Source organism: Megalobrama amblycephala, linkage group LG1 (assembly GCF_018812025.1).
Source record: "Megalobrama amblycephala isolate DHTTF-2021 linkage group LG1, ASM1881202v1, whole genome shotgun sequence".
Classification (NCBI taxonomy): Eukaryota; Metazoa; Chordata; class Actinopteri; order Cypriniformes; family Xenocyprididae; genus Megalobrama; species Megalobrama amblycephala.
Genome location: NC_063044.1, coordinates 23,944,600 through 23,961,303, shown reverse-complemented (window position 1 = coordinate 23,961,303; position 16,704 = coordinate 23,944,600). Strand labels below are relative to the sequence as shown.

The window sequence follows — 16,704 nt, the reverse complement described above, 5'->3', positions numbered from 1 at the left end:
CTCTACTGCCACCTACTGGCTGCATCTAACTATTAAAGCCAGGAATTATACTGATTTTGTCCAATACTTGATATTTATTATTTAATATTAATAAATTGCACAAGAAAAGTAAAAGTGCATGAGAATGACTTGGGAGAATTCTTTTTATTTACATTGTTTTATTATCACAGTTTATTGGCTTTGCATTCTTCCTTTTTTTCACAGTAAGCTAAGGAGTCTTTTTATAGAAAAAAAATACTCAAACAGAATATCAGTCATTTTTTGAGCATAACATTATAACAAAAATCTAGACACAACAGTTTAATATGTTAAATTTGATTGTGGAGCTGTTTGATCAAAAATACTCAGTCCTGAGCAGGAACATCTGAGGAGAATATTCCCTCATGAACGTCATGAAACTTTAATGAACATTTAGAGGTTGCAATGATGCTCTATGAACATTTTGTTTTTGAAGAAAATTGAGAAAACTTCACCAAAGCAAGCAAAAATGTAATTGTCAGACAATTGCTGTTACTGTTAATAATGATAACAAGAATAAGTTATATTTTATAGCACTTTTATATTATACAATAATATAACAGATATTAAGAGCTTTATAGAATATACAATCAGGCATTGATTGTATACACGCTCAAAAAAAAAAAAAAAATATTGTCAAAAAATATTGACAATACTTCACAAGTAATAAAAAGTCTAATATCAATTGGAAGACGATTCCAAAAGAAATTGAGACTTCACTGTAAAAGCTCTAGCACTTTTCGTTTTATGTCTTGGAACATTCCAGATTCTGATCTCTCTGTGTTAATGTGAACTCCCTTTTGCCCAGTAACCATTTAATATTACTCATGTGCGCATTATTTCATTTGTTCTACCTGTATGCAACAATAACTATTCTGACAGAGTGTTGTTCTTCTAGATTTAAATGGATACAAACACTGATTTTCATTTTTCTGGACTAATATTGTCAGTTGAGAACAGATTTCATTGATTACATTATAGTAAGGCTCTTGTGAAGATCCATCATCTGGATGGGTACTGGTCTGGATGAAAACCATCCAACAATGCTGTTTAGATTGACACTAAACAGAGTCTCTTCGCTGTCTAGTCTGTAATCAAAAGAGAAAATAATCAGTGGTGGCTAAGTTGAATATTAGTTACTAATTTTCAATTACTTTTTTGGTCCCACTTTATATTAAGTGGCCTTAACTACTATGTACTTCCATCAAAAAATAAGTACAATGTGTTTATTGGGTTCATATTGAATTGCAAAACACATTTGCAGCTATTGAGGTGGGGTACAGTTAAGGTTAGGGAAAGCTTTGATGGTATGGGTAGGTTTAAGGGTAGGATAACTACAATGTAAAAACATGTATGTACACAATAAGTGCATTGTATCAAATGATTAATTTAAATGTAAGTACATAGTAGTCAAGGCCACTTAATATAAAGTGGGTCCACTTTTTTTGATAAAAGATTACTCCAGCATTACATTTCCTTTATCATGTATGTGGGACATGACAAAAAAGATGTTTACTCACCTCAGGTTACAGTTTGAGTCTTTGAGCACTTTACTGAGCTGCTTCTTTGAGTTTCCTATTTTATTCTTACTCAGATCAAGGTCTTTTAAAAAATTAAATGCTTTTGTCTTAGTCAAAGCATGAGCCAAACAAGCAACATCTGTAATGCCACAATCTTTTAGGCTGGAAAGAGACAGAGGAAGAGATTTTCACTTTAACCCATTGACATTAACTTTATAAGCTGCAACCATATTTTCATTTGTCAAGCAAAAATTAAACGAATCTGGTCTGAAAAAAACAAGCTCAAAATAAGCTATCCCTGTTTTTTTGTTCATTTGAACAAAATGCATTTCATATACAAATGTTTTCTCAAAAGCATTTTATCATCCAAAAAAAAAAAAAAAAAAAACACTCCTAAGGTTCCTCAAATATAATGAGAACTCTTCAAGTGACATTAGGTATTTTGTCCACTGTCATTTAGGGTACGTTTACATGACAACAATGTGCTAAAACTGTTTTTTTCCTTTGCATTTTTCATGTACAGATGACAACCCGTTTACATGGATTTGCAAAAATGACTAAAACACTGATATGCATGCAAGTATTTAGCAATGTCACTTTGTAAAGAAACACTATGCGCCTATAGCCTGAACACGTAATACGCATGCACATGATGCCAGTGTTTTAATAAATTGTGTTTTTGTACTTTACACAGAGATGATAACAGAATCGTTTTTAAAAAGTTAACATTCTTAGACCCCCCAAAGTGCACTGTCGTGTATATCAACAGGCAAAACACATCAAATGATTTAAGTTCTTAGTTAATGAAATTAAAATTAAATAAAATTTTGTTGTGTGAATGGCCACTTAGTTGGAGAGTTTAACTTCAACTCCAATTAAACACCTGAAGCAGTTAATCAAGGCAGGTGTGTTGGAACAAGTTAGAGCTAAACTCTGCTCTGTTGTAGACAAATGCTTCTCACCTCAATCTCTCCAGATTACAGTCTGAATCCTTCAGTAGGTCACATAAATGCTTCACTCCTTTGTGTTTTATTTTATTCCCACTCAGTTCCAGCTCTCTCAGGTGTGATGGGTTTGATTTCAAAGCTGAAGTCAGAGCAGAACAGCCTTCATCTGTTATATCACAGGATCTTAACCTACATTGGGAGAAAGGAAAAAAACAAACTTTTTATTCTATACAGTTAAAAAGCCACAAATATAATGTGTGCTCATGAAGCCCTGAGATATTGAGTATAAAATTTGTTCTTCACTCCTACTGTATATCTTAAAATGTCAGGTTTTCTTCTATGTGAACATTCTTCACCTCAGTCTCTCCAGTTTACAATGTGAATCCTTCAGTACGTCAGATAAGTGCTTCACTCCTGTGTTTTTTAGTTCATTCCCACTGAGGCTCAGCTCTCTCAGGTGTGAAAGGTTTGAACACAGTCCTAGAGTCAGGATGAGACACTGTTTCTCTGTAATGCTGCATCTACATAAACTGAAGATACAAAGACAAAAGACAATGGGCTAGAACCTTGTTAAGTTCATGTGTATGTTAAATGCATAATGAGAAATTCCATCAAGTAAACTAATAAAACAGCAAAAATATGGAAACTTAATTATGTAATTATGTAATGAAACATAATTATATAATTATAATCCAATACAGAATTACTACAATCAGGGCCGTCCCAAGTGGGGACGGAACCTAGTGTGAGGTACGGGATTGGCCCCCTCAATTGCGGGTCCCAGTGCGACCCAAGGAGCTTGAAGGATGGCCCCAACTAGGATTTGATGATTGGATAGAGCCATCCTCTATCCAAAGGACAATACATTATTCATGCAGGTAAAAAATAATTTGGTACATGAATCACAGTCTACTACATAGTAGTAGAAGATGTCATCTGATTGCAGAATATGAAGCTTTTTTATAGTCACAATGTTTCAAATGATTAATGTTTAATGTTCATTCCACTGAATCATCACACCAATAGTTAATAGCATAATTAAATTAATCATACTGTAACTGCTTTACAGTATAATGTTACTAACTCTAGTTTCTCCAGCTTGCATTGTTTATTCCTCAGTAAATCACAGAGGTTTTTCACTCCAGATTCTCCTAGTTGGTTCTCACTGAGGTCCAGTTCTCTCAGGTGTGATGGGTTTGATTTCAGAGCTGAAGTCACTGCAGAACAACCTTCATCTGTCATATCACAGTGTCTGAACCTACATGGAGAGAAATAAAAAAATCATTCATTCAAATACCAACACACTGTTTCTTGTTTGTGATTGTTCCTCACCTCAGTCTCTCCAGTTTACATTGTGAGTCATAAAGTGTGTCACATAAGTGCTTCACTCCTGTGTTTTTTAGTTCATTCTCACTGAGGTCCAGCTCTCTCAGGTGTGATGGGTTTAATTTCAGAGCTGAAGTCAGGATGAGACACTGTTTCTCTGTAATACTGCATCCACACAGACTGAAGACAGAAAGAGAAAAAGTCTTAAAATCTACACTCTCAGAAAAAAGGTACAGTGGAGGTACAATTTTGCTCCTTGGGGAACAAAACATATAACTTAAAGGTGCACTATTGGTCCTTAGTGTACAATTATACACTAGTTTTCCACTACTTAGAGGTACAAAAATGTACCCTTAAGGCTACCACCCCACTGATGGCCACCTTAAAAGATAAAATTTTGTACTTTTTTTGAATAGTGCAAATGCACTATTAATAGATTAATAGTCCATTAATAGATAGAAAAAATGTGCATTGACAGTATATTTGTTTTCAGAAGCCGTGTGACTGTTGAGCACATTGTCACTGTGTGTTTGTGAAACAAGTCAGGAGTTAAGCTGTCAACATGTCAGGGTTGAGATTTAGGTTGTGTGTGCCACTTTGTTCCTGCTATATGTTACCATAGATATATTTATATTACTCTCACCTGATGTGTGTGATGCGAATGGGACAGGTTTACTTTAGTCAGTCCTCAAGGGGGCTGACTGTCAGCATTATCTTCTCAAGGGATGAGGGTCGAGCCCCTGCACCTATGGTTAGGGTCCCACTGCTGCCAAGGCAGTATGGTGACTTCAGTCATGGGGCTTGCTGGTTGAGTTAGTGGAGGCGGGGTTTGAGATGAATAATTCCCTCTCTCTAGCACTCCCTGCTGACTCAGAGGACCTCTCTCTGTATCCTGAAACTCACTCTGCAAATTATTTGGACCAGAACGAGGAAAACATGCTTTCTGCATCCAATTCTGAGGTTGGATGCATGTGTAACCGAGTGGATAATTAGGATGGTGTGCGGGATGGGGCATATGTTTATTTTGCATTATAAATGGAGAAAATGTCGGCAGGTGGCGTAACTTCCTGACGTTTGATTCCTTTCCGTCTCCTTCCGGTGTTGTGACCCTGAAGCGCCATAGCGAGGTATGAGCATGGTATTTTAGGTGCTGTAAGAGCTTGTATAAGGATGTTTGTTTCTTTTTTTATATGGTCTATGCAAGACTGTGAGCGTGTATACGAAGTTATGGGGGATATATTTTTAATCTCTTGGATTTGGCTCATGGGGGGTCATAGATTCTGGTCTTTTGGCCAGAGTCACAGAGACAGTCCTTAGTGCTAGAGCTCCTTCTACTAGGAGGTTGTGTGACCTGAAATGCCTGATTGTAACGGTGTAGAGAGAATGAGGTGAATATAGCACCAACATAATGATGCAGCATTGAGTTCCACTTGAATAGAAACTTTCAGGTTAAGTATGTAATCTGGTTTCTCGAGAGAGGAATGATACGCTGCATCATATTGCTACACCCCGGCTATGCCTGTGCATTTTCTTCAGACAAAATGAATCAGTCGACTCACAGTTCTGTCATCTATTTATGGACTCTGTGACACTATGCTACATCATGATGTCCATATATTCAGACAATCAGAGACTCGTTTGGCTCATTTAGGCATGTGCTTCAGACACTGGCTCATGCGGAAGTGTTCCCATAGCATCAACACCAAGATGCAGCATCTCATTCCTCTCTCATGAAACGGAGTAACATCCGTAACCTGAGTTGTTTGGTATTCTGGAGGCAACCGTGTCTTCCCTTTCATTTTCTGTTTTACTATTTTATGTCTCTTTTATACTACAGCAGCAGATATTAATCTCATATCATTTCTCCAGAACAGCAGGTACACATTATGTAACATGTTTTAAAATAAAAATAAACATAACATAAAATGAACATATTACTAACACTAGTATTTCCAGCTTGAATTTGTGATTCCTCAGCAGAACACCAAGGTTTTCAAATCCTAGTTGATTTGCACTCAGGTTCATCTCTCTCAGGTGTGATGGGTTTGAATTCAGAGCGGAAGTCACAGCAGAACAACCTTCAGATGTCATGCCACAGTATCTCAACCTACATTGACAAAGAGAGTCGAAAATAAGATAGGTGACTTCATTACAAAAAAAAAAAAGAGAGAAAGGAAAATAGACAATTTTTTTCACCACATCATAATAAAGCACAAATGATGTGAAGAAGTTTTAAGATATTTAACATAAACTCATGAAGGTGAGTTCCTCACCTTAATCTCTCTAGTTTACAGTGTGAATCCTTCAGTAAATCACATAAAATATACACTCCTTTATTTTGTAGTTTATTCTCACTGAGGTCCAGCTCTCTCAGGTGTGATGGGTTTGATTTCAGAGCTGAAGTAAGGATGAGACACTGTTTCTCTGTAATACTGCATCCACACAAACTGAAGACAGAAAAAGAAAGGACAATGACTCGGATCACTGAATCACACTCAGCCTAAATTCAGCATCATGAAGTGTATTTGCCAGAATATTCTATTGTAATTCCTCAACCTGTTTCCTCCCTCTATAGTACCAAATATTTGTAAAATTATATAGATTGTCTTGTTTGGCTAAATGGTTTGGTGTCACTCCTTCCCACAGTGCTCTTGGTAGAAACCTGTTTAATTGTATTACATAATTTTCTTGTGGCTCTAATTCAAGCAAATGAGAAAATAGTATTATTAACTACTTGTCAGTGTTCTGTGTATGTTTCCCTGTGTCACATGTTCTTTTGTTCAGTTTTCCCGCCACTTGTTTGTTTCCTTGGTTACCCTGATTTGAGTTTATTAGTCCCAGCTGTCCCTTGTTAATTAGCCTTGTTTGCCCCTTTGTCTGAGATGTATATATTCCCTGTGTTCTCCCTCAGACTTTATCTGTTGTCGTCAATGTATCTCGTCCATGTTGTGCCATGTATGTTGATCTCCTGCGTTTGCTAATTAAAGTCCTTTTGATTAGAGCTCCATCGTCAGCGTGTTTTCCACGTGTGTTACTCACTACAGTAACATTACTTTTAAAAGTAATATTTTAATCTATGTCAAATACTCACATAAGTGTGTTGAGTTTACAGTGTTTATCCTGCAGTAGAGCAGCAATCTGATTCACTCGTGTGTCTCCTAGTTCATGTTCACTCAGATTCAGCTCTCTCAGGAGTAACGGGTCTTTACCCACAATTCCTCTCACATACTCACAGGCTTCATCTGCAACAGGGCACAAAAACCTGCAAAAGGGGAGTTGAAGCAGGAATCAATTCAGCTTTCAAATAAACTAAAATATAGAAAATATTGCTTAAAACTTATATTGAAATCACTCACCTCAGTTTCTTGAGTTGACTGTTTGGATCCTGTAGTAAATCATTGAGCTCCTTCACTCCTGATTGTCCAGGATCATTTCCTGTGAGATCCAGCTCTATCAGGTGTGAAGGATTTAATCTCAGAGATGAAGCCAGAGCTTTATAACCTTCCTCTGTAACACTGCAGTTGGAAAGTCTACAGAAAATTTGAATTGGATTGAAATTAATAAACGACTGCACAATAGTGAAGTAATTTATTTAATAACAATAAATTATGCATAATTCAAGTAACTAACCCAAAACCTAACCCTAACTGTAACTCTATAGTAAGTACATGTAGTTAATTAATACTACTCAGTACTTAAGTAATTACAATGTAACTACAGCACTGTAAATTAAAGTGTAACTGAGAACATGAATTAATAGTAATGGCTCAAGCCTCTGTTACTTAAAGCTTTGCTTTGCGTTGTGACTGTATTACTACAGGTACCTCAGGTGTCCATTATTTTCTAATAATTCAAGGGCCTGTTATCACTTATTCCTTAATCTTTCTATCTAAAATGATGAGAGAATATATTATATATTTAAATTTTTATATCATAAATAATATAGATAAAAATATAAATTTACAGCATAACATACTTGATGCAAATATTAAGTAATTACTGATAGCTATTGTGTTTACCCATTGTATAGTTTAGATTCTTTAAAACTTTAAACATGCAATAATAAATTAATACAGTACTCACATCAGTGTGTTGAGTTTACAGTGTTTATCCTGCAGTAGAGCAGCAAGCTTCTTCACATTTGAGTCTCCTAGTTCACGTTCACTCAGATTCAGCTCTCTCAGGAGTAACGGGTTGTTTCCCACAATTCCAGTCACATACTGACAGGCTTCATCTGCAGCAGGACCCAAAAACCTGGAGACAGGAGAAGCAGATTAATTCCATCAAAAATATAGTAAAAGTAATATTGTGAAATATTATTACAAATTAAAAGAACAGTTTTCTATTTTAATATGTTTTAACATGTAATTTATTCCTGTGAAGGCAAAGCTCAATTTTCAGCATCATTACTCCAGTCTTCAGTGTAACATGATCCTTCAGAAATCATTCTAATAAGCTGATTTGGTTCTCAGATAGCATTTCATGTTATGATTATCATTGTTGAAAAAAGTTGTGGAAGCCTCTGCTAGCTCCTCTTCCACTTCCAGAGCCCCTTCCCTTCATCCTCATTTTGACTCTAGTTTGCAGCATTAGTGTATGCTTCTCCTTGTTCTATTGTTACTTATATTGCTCTGTGTATTTACACCCTCGATTGTCTTCTATTGTCTGTTATCTAGGGCAGTGGTTCTCAAACCTGTCCTGGGGACCCCCCACCACTGCACATTTTGCATGTTTCCCTCATCTAACACACCTGATTCAACTCATCAACTAATTAGTAGAAACTGCAAGAGTTGAATTGGGTGTGTCTGATGAGGGAGACATACAAAATGTGCAGCGGTAAGGGGTCCCCAGGACAGGTTTGAGAACCACTGATCTAGGGCACCATGTTGCTCATAATATTTTTTATTTATTTTTAACATTATTAAAGTTAACAATTAAACAGTGAATGAAAAACAATTATTAACATTCTTGAAAACTGACATTGCTACATTCAGCTAAAGTTTTAAATCTATTGCACTTTATTATTTTGAGAACACTCACCTCAGTGTCTTGAGTTGACAGTTTGGATCCTGTAGTAAATCACTGAGCTCCTTTACTCCTGATTGTCCTGGATCATTTCCTGTTAGGTCCAGCTCTATCAGGTGTGAAGGATTTGATCTCAGAGATGAAGCCAGAGCTTTATAACCTTCTTCTGTAACACTGCAGTTGGAAAGTCTACAGAAAATTTAAATTGGATTGAAATGAATAAATAACTGCACAATAGCTTAACATAAGTTCAAGAGTTCTATTAAGGCAAGAGTTCTATTCTGGCAAAAATCCATTCTCGGAGCTCACTTTTCACAACATTCACAGAATATTTTCAGCACTGCATGTTGCAGATGCTGGAAGACTGCAAAGGAGTTGTGCTGACATATTAGTTTATGGTGAGGACATGCATCATAATGTGAGACTGCAACAGGTTCTGAAAGATACAGGCTTGACTTTGAATGAGAAATGTGTGTTTGCAATGGAGAGTATTAGGTTTCTGGGACAACTTATCATTGCAGATGGTGTTGCACTATATCCAAACAAAGTCAGGGCAGTCTTGGAGATGCCCAAACCTACCGGGGTGGATGGAATGTGAAGAGTGATGGAATGGCCAATTATCTGAGCAAGTTTTTTTTCCCAACCTTGCATCCTACACCCATCCACTCAAATATCTATTCAGAGAGAAAAATGAATGGTGCTGGGGAACACCACAAAAGGGCTTTTCAGAAATTAAAATTAGATCAAAGCAAGTGTTGGCATCATTCTCCCCTACAACAGAGGCACATGTTTCTGCTGATGCCACTTCCTTTGAACTGTGGGGCATCCTGAGTCAAAACAGAGGCAGAATATGGAAACCAATTGTGTTATCTCTGGATCTGTCAAGCAAGGTTGAATATGATAATAGAATCAGAAGGCTGACCCCATCTTTGCTAAGCTCATAAAATACAGTAATACTCAGTGGCCTAAGAAACATGTTCTTCTACCAGAGCTGGGGCCAGACTGGCCTGAAAAAGAAAATCTTACTATAGTTGGAGAGCTGCTCCTAATGGGCCAAAAGATCATGATTCCCCATTGGATGAGATAGGAATTTTCCAAAGCTTACACAAAAGTCCATTGTCAGGGCTCTGTTAAGTGTGTCAGTCTGTTCGGTGGCTAAGATTGTGCACATACATAAGCTTGTGGAAATATGTAGCACAAGCTCACAGTATAGGGCAGAACACAGAGAGCCCTTGTTGCCCAGTCCAGCACCAGCGAGACCATGGGTAGGCCCAGATCTATTCTCTCCTACACACAGTAGCTCCTTGACATGGATTGTTTTTCACACTGCATTAAAGAAGCTTGTTGCCTCCAGCAACACAGTCATTGCGGCTCTGAATGAGGCACTCAGCCAACATAGAATCCCAGAGAATTCTATGTCTGACAATGGGCCACAGTATAGTTGTACACTCTTTAAGAACTTGGTCAGTGAATACAGGTTTACACACATCACCAGTCTGAAATACCCACATGTAAATGGAGAAGGTGTGCTGTAGATACAACTAAAGGACTCTGGAAGGGAGGAGATGGGAAAATAAAGTATAAAGTCACATCTGTGGAATGAGCTTACTCTCCAGCACAGCTACTTATGGAAAGACAAATGTGCACTATTATACCAAAGCTTCCAACATTCTTGTGTCCCTTGCTGGCCAAACAACAAAGGACTGAGAAAAAGAGTGCAAAGAAAAACCACAACACCAGTACAATCTGCAGCATAGAGCAGATTTTACCTGACCTAAAAAGCCTCAGAATCCATCCAAAAATCTCTATAAACAACAGCATATTAAAACACAGATAAATCAACTAATCAGCTTACAGGTGTAAGTCTCCTCAGCTTTCATTGTCAATTGCGCTCCCTCTCAAGTTCGCCACCTGCGTCTTTGAACAAGGGGGCGGGGCAAACAATATTTTGAATTTGGACTGCAGCACCTATTTCGACCACTGGGTGTCATTCCTACATAGAGCCCCTTTAAGTGTAGCTGTACTTCAGTATCTTACTTACTTCAGTATCCTCAGCTTACATACAGGATTCTTCAGTCCCTCACTGATCTCTTTGACTCCTGAGTCCAGCAGATGGCTGTTGTTCAGGTTCAGCCCTTTCAGGATTGTTTTGGAGGAGAGAACAGTAGCTAGAACTGAACAGCTTTTCTCAGTAAGCTCACAATTATTCAGTCTAAACATAAAAAAAACATTATTTATTAATCAACATATATTCAACACATCAGATCAAAAGCTCTCCACACATGTGACCTAAAGTCCTTCATAATGAATAATCAGAGTTATGTATAAAATCATGTTCACTGACTTTATTTTCTCCAGTTTGCAATGTGAGTCCATCAAAAGAGCAGATAGATTCTCTCCATCCAAATCTCCCAATTTATCCTCACTCAGATCCAGTTCTGTCAGTAATAGCGGACTTTTACCTAGAACTTTAGTGAGATAGTCACACGCTTTCTGTGCAGCAGGACTTTTCAAAAACCTACAGGAAGTAGAAATTGTAGAGTGCATAATTATTCAAATTAACAATGTAATTGTGTTTTGACATTAAACATCTTGGAAATTAAATTCAGTTGTGCGATTTTGTTGATCTTTGAATTTGAAATTAAGTGAATTCCTTTTCCTCCAGTTCCAATTCCACACCATTGAACCATTTGACCCATTTATATAGTTTCATATACTGGACTTCATGTCTGTCAATGAGTTTTACAAATGTGAATGTTTAATCACCTGATAGTCTTCAATTGATTATGTCCATCCTGACTGAAGTTTGTTTTAAAAACACTAAACTTATTTAGGAACACTCACCTCAGTGTCTTAAGTTGACAGTTTGGATCCTGTAGTAAATCATTGAGCTCATTCACTCCTGATTGTCCAGGATCATTTCCTGTGAGATCCAGCTCTATCAGGTGTGAAGGGTTTGACCTCAGAGCTGAAGCCAGAGCTTTATAACCTTCTTCTGTGATACTGCAGTTGGAAAGTCTACAGAATAGATTTAGATAGGTTTGTAATAATACTAATAATACTAATAATCATAATGAACGTTTTTATATAATAAATGTAAGTGTAACACAAATGTAACACTTTTGTTCCTCTTTAGGTTAGTGACCAAAAACAGAATTAAATTGCTGACAGAAGAAAAATCTTCTCTATCTACTATTTTACTAGAGTAATTTTAACTTGCAACAACAGTGAATGTTTTAATCATTAAAAATATAAAAATCTGTTTATTTAATCAACTTGCCTAAGTTTCTCCAATGTGCAGTTTGTATTTTCTAATGCATTCTGGAGTTTCTTTACTCCTGAATCCTGCAGATTATTGTTGCTGACGTCAAGCTCTTTCAGATTGGAGTTTGATCTCAGGACTGTAGCAAGAGCTGAACAGCTTTCATCTGTTAGGCCACAATCACACAGCCTAAAATGATGAACGGGAGAGGAATAATTTACAAAGTACTTTATGCAATTCAGTGATTGCTGAAGATTATTTTGTTTGGGTCACCTGATTTCTTTAAGATACTTTAAATGTGTAATCATAAATTAAAACAATACTCACGTCAGTGTGTTGAGTTGACAATGTTTATCCTGCAGTAGAGCAGCAATCTGATTCACTCCTATGTCTCTTATTTCACATTCACTCAGATTCAGCTCCCTCAGAAGTAATGGGTTTTTACCCACAAGTCCAGTCACATACTGACAGGCTTCATCTGCAGCAGGACTCAAAAACCTGGAAACAGGAGAAAAACATTGACATTACCTACCAATTAATGACTTATTTTTAGTTTTGGTTTGAAGATAATTTGCATTTGTAAACTAACAACAAGCATGAGTACATAGGATTTATTTGAGCAAAGCTTTTGGGGTAAGCAGAATAAAAAAAATAAGAACAAAATAATAATAATAAAGAGAGCTGGCAAGACTGTGCACACAATAAACAAACAATAAAAAAGTATGATATAAACACACTATAGACCACTGATATTCAAACGGCGGACCACAATCTGCATCCAGACCTGGGTATGTTTCCGCGAGACTTATCGGGAACACCATTTTACTATTTCTTGTTAAAGTGAGTAGCGTGTTAAAATAGCTGCGCGGATCACACAAGTCCTTAGGATTTTTTATAGCAATGATCTTTCAGCACTATATCCTCTAGTAGTTTTATCTAAAGCCAAACACACTTCATTCAAGCCCATTTAGCTTTGTGCATGTTCACTCTCTCCTGACGCTTGCCACATTAAAGAGCTGCAGATGACACGGTTATTTTAACAACAGCAAAAACATGGTGAGCAGCAAAATTATGGATAGCCTACTTTCACTAAAACACTGCAGAAAACAACAATGATGCTAATATAGTTTTTCTATTTATCAAACATAGCCTATGACTGACCATTCAAACCGGGTTTGTGACAAGACATTTTTGATCTGCATTTAGCATAATCAATCAGTATAATAAGAGCATTTCAAAAGAATCATGTAATTGCTATAATTGGGAAAATTGTTTGTAGATGGCCAGGGAAAGAAAAACTTTGAAATTGCAAGTTAGCTCTGTTTTCTGGTCATGATGTGGATGTTTTGATTGTTATGTACTTTGTTTTTAGTAAACAAAATATTAAAATGGTCCAGATTTCAGGAGGAAAGCCCTGAATCCCATCGAAAAAGCGTTTTTTTTTTCTGTCACATGGCCTTGCATGTTAATAAGGTTGTATCTGACATTTTTGTCAAAATTGAGTTATTCACATATTCTTATTTTGTGACTACTTATTTACCACTGTGATGTTTTTAGGAGTTTTTATTTAGAAAACAAAAAGGTTCTATCTACAAAGTTGAAATCTAACTTGAACTCTAATTCCAATGTGGCAATAAAATGAGATACTCACAATAAAACAAGCTTGTGAAAAAGACTTTTGTCATTTCAAAGCTTTCTTCATGGTTTAACATCTTGTAACTGAAGTTTGTTTTAAAAACACTAAACTTATTTAGGAACACTCACCTCAGTGTCTTAAGTTGACAGTTTGGATCCTGTAGTAAATCATTGAGCTCATTCACTCCTGATTGTCCAGGATCATTTCCTGTGAGATCCAGCTCTATCAGGTGTGAAGGGTTTGACCTCAGAGCTGAAGCCAGAGCTTTATAACCTTCTTCTGTGATACTGCAGTTGGAAAGTCTACAGAATAGATTTGTAGATAGGTTTGTAATAATACTAATAATACTAATAATCATAATGAACGTTTTTATATAATAAATGTAAGTGTAACACAAATGTAACACTTTTGTTCCTCTTTAGGTTAGTGACCAAAAACAGAATTAAATTGCTGACAGAAGAAAAATCTTCTCTATCTACTATTTTACTAGAGTAATTTTAACTTGCAACAACAGTGAATGTTTTAATCATTAAAAATATAAAAATCTGTTTATTTAATCAACTTGCCTAAGTTTCTGCAGTGGGCAGTTTGCATTTTCAAATCCGTTCTGGAGTTTCTTTACTCCTGAATCCTGCAGATTATTGTTGCTGATGTCAAGTTCCTTCAGACTGGAGTGAAAGACTGATGTCAGGACTGTAGCAAGAGCTGAACAGCTTTCCTCTGTTAGACCACAATCACGCAGCCTAAAATTTTGAACAGGAGAGAGAGAATTTACAGACATAAAGTACTTTCAGTGATTACTGAGACTTACTGTTTTTGTCACCTGATTTCTTTAAGATAATTTATTACAGCACATTTAAATAACCAAAATACTTGCATCAGTTTGTTGAGTTTACAGTGTTTATCCTGCAGTAGAGCAGCGATCCACTTCATGTTTGTGTCTGATAGTTCACGTTCACTCAGATTTAGCTCTCTCAGGAGTAACGGGTTTTTACCCACAATTCCTCTGACATATTGACAAGCTTCATCTGCGGCAGGACTCAAAAACCTGGAGAAGGAAAGTTGAAGAACAATTCAATTGTTAATTCAATTGATAACTAAAAGTTGTATAATAAAACAGAATTTAAATGCTAAAAACCCAAGTAGTAAGGTTTCTTTTTAATACTATTTTAAATGGATAGGTCAACCAAAAAAATTTATTCTGTCAAATGACATACCAAACCCATAATATTTGAGGGTGAGTAAATAATGCCAGAATTTCCACATCACATCTCACCTAAGTGCCTTCAGCTTACAGTTCCGATCCTGTAGTAAATCAGTGAGCTCCTTCACTCCTGATTCTCCAGGATCATTTCCTGTGAGATCTAGCTCTATCAGGTGTGAAGGGTTTGATCTCAGAGCTGAAGCCAGAGCTGTATAACCTTCTTCACTGATACTGCAGTCTGAAAGTCTAGAACAGGAAGGAAAATGTTCAGACGATCATTCAGTTATTCTAGAAATGTCTTAATATCAATTTCTGAATATGAAAGCAAACAGAAGCCCCAAAACCTTTAATATCTTAGACAGTGAGCTACCTGAGTTTCTCCAGGTTACAATTCTCTTTCAGTCCATCCGAGAGCAGCTTCACACCTGAATCCTTCAGATTATTATTGCTCAGTTCAAGATCATTCAGACTGCTGGAGTCTGAACTGAGAACTGAAGCAAGAGATGAACAGCTTTCCTCTGTAAGTGCACAATTACTGAGCCTTGTCAATTAGGGGGGAAAAACGCAAAATTACGGGTCACATGAGCATACAGACTGGACCACTTGTTGCTTCTTGATGAATATATTAATCTTAATCATCACCATTTCCACCTGGTATTAACATGCATTTTAAATATGTCTCCTGTGACCACTTGTGTTCAGATTTCTTTAAAACATACCCCTCTTATTTTGCCAATCTGAGAGGCAACGAATACACTTTTGTCTGTTGTCTCACTACTTACCCCAGTATCTCTAATTTACAGTTCATGCTCTTCAGTCCAGTGCAGAGCAGCTTCACTCCTGAATCATGTAGATTATTATTGTTCATGTTCAGCTCTTTCAGACTGGTATCTGATCCAAGAACTGTAGCCAGAGCTGAACAGCTTTTGTCTGTTAGGTTACAATCATTTAACCTACAAGCAGAAAAATAACAAAATACAAAATAAGACTGAATACATAAAATATATTTACTAAATAAAATAATTAAACAGATTTGTATGTACTATTTTTAGATTAATAGTAAATACACTTTGAGGATGGTGGACTACACTTGCGATAGCGCAAACCCTCTTTTGGCGTTAACAACTATTGTCAGGGTTTCCTAAAGGCATGCAGTGAAAAATTATCAATGAAAAGATGCGTACCCCTTTTTTGCTGCTCACCTTATTGCGTAAGCATTTGTAGGAGTTTCTATCTCAGACTCACAATTTATGGGAGAAGAGTATTTAAATTAATCAACATGATTTACTAAGGCTGTGCTAGTCAGTTTACTGGTATTTGTACCATTATTTAACATCCTATAAAAACATGTCTTTAGCCACTTTTCTGCTGGATTTTTTAGCCACTTTCACACCTGATTATCATTCTTGCTCTGCTTGTTTTCGACCCTAAGCAAATTTGCACTGCTGTGTTCTTTATTGTGCATGTTGTCAGTAAATCACCAGCAGAACTTTACAATCCTATCATGCTTTTATGAGATATATTCACAGAGAGCGAACGCCCGCATCAGCTTGGAAAAACGCATCAAGCTTGGTCATTTTCATGTATGCTACTTTTCATTATTTTGAGATCCGGTAAAGAATAATTCTAAAAGGATTTACCTCAGAGGAAGAGTTGCTTTCACTTTCATTTTGAGGATCAATCAAGCCAATTATAGTGAATGGTAAGTCTTTTTTATTCTTTAGTTCTTTATTCTAATTGTGATATAGTGTCTGTAAATATTAAAC

The 16,704-nt window shown here is 36.5% G+C and overlaps 1 protein-coding gene across 7 annotated transcripts in view; it reads right to left on the bottom strand.

Annotated features, from left to right (window-relative positions):
* Positions 1 to 120: 120 nt before the first annotated feature.
* The window catches only part of LOC125265206 (protein NLRC5-like), a 29,103-nt gene continuing 12,519 nt past the window's right edge, over positions 121 to 16,704 (bottom strand). For 3 of the 7 annotated variants that reach the window (XM_048185310.1, XM_048185303.1, XM_048185319.1), the window contains 23 exons: positions 15,721 to 15,891; positions 15,309 to 15,479; positions 15,011 to 15,184; positions 14,612 to 14,782; positions 14,301 to 14,477; positions 13,863 to 14,036; positions 12,426 to 12,596; positions 12,117 to 12,287; positions 11,681 to 11,854; positions 11,181 to 11,354; positions 10,878 to 11,048; positions 8,852 to 9,025; positions 7,895 to 8,065; positions 7,168 to 7,341; positions 6,903 to 7,073; positions 6,085 to 6,258; positions 5,754 to 5,918; positions 3,818 to 3,991; positions 3,570 to 3,743; positions 2,842 to 3,015; positions 2,501 to 2,674; positions 1,539 to 1,700; positions 122 to 1,106 (listed from right to left, as the gene is read on the bottom strand). In XM_048185310.1, the coding sequence (XP_048041267.1) occupies positions 989 to 1,106; positions 1,539 to 1,700; positions 2,501 to 2,674; positions 2,842 to 3,015; positions 3,570 to 3,743; positions 3,818 to 3,991; positions 5,754 to 5,918; positions 6,085 to 6,258; positions 6,903 to 7,073; positions 7,168 to 7,341; positions 7,895 to 8,065; positions 8,852 to 9,025; positions 10,878 to 11,048; positions 11,181 to 11,354; positions 11,681 to 11,854; positions 12,117 to 12,287; positions 12,426 to 12,596; positions 13,863 to 14,036; positions 14,301 to 14,477; positions 14,612 to 14,782; positions 15,011 to 15,184; positions 15,309 to 15,479; positions 15,721 to 15,891 (3,904 nt within the window). In that variant the 3' untranslated portion in view covers positions 122 to 988. Of the gene's footprint in view, positions 1,107 to 1,538; positions 1,701 to 2,500; positions 2,675 to 2,841; positions 3,016 to 3,569; positions 3,744 to 3,817; positions 3,992 to 5,753; positions 5,919 to 6,084; positions 6,259 to 6,902; positions 7,074 to 7,167; positions 7,342 to 7,894; positions 8,066 to 8,851; positions 9,026 to 10,877; positions 11,049 to 11,180; positions 11,355 to 11,680; positions 11,855 to 12,116; positions 12,288 to 12,425; positions 12,597 to 13,862; positions 14,037 to 14,300; positions 14,478 to 14,611; positions 14,783 to 15,010; positions 15,185 to 15,308; positions 15,480 to 15,720; positions 15,892 to 16,704 lie in introns of all 7 variants that reach the window. The other 4 variants (XM_048185333.1, XM_048185327.1, XM_048185341.1 and 1 more) reach the window with 4 other exon arrangements.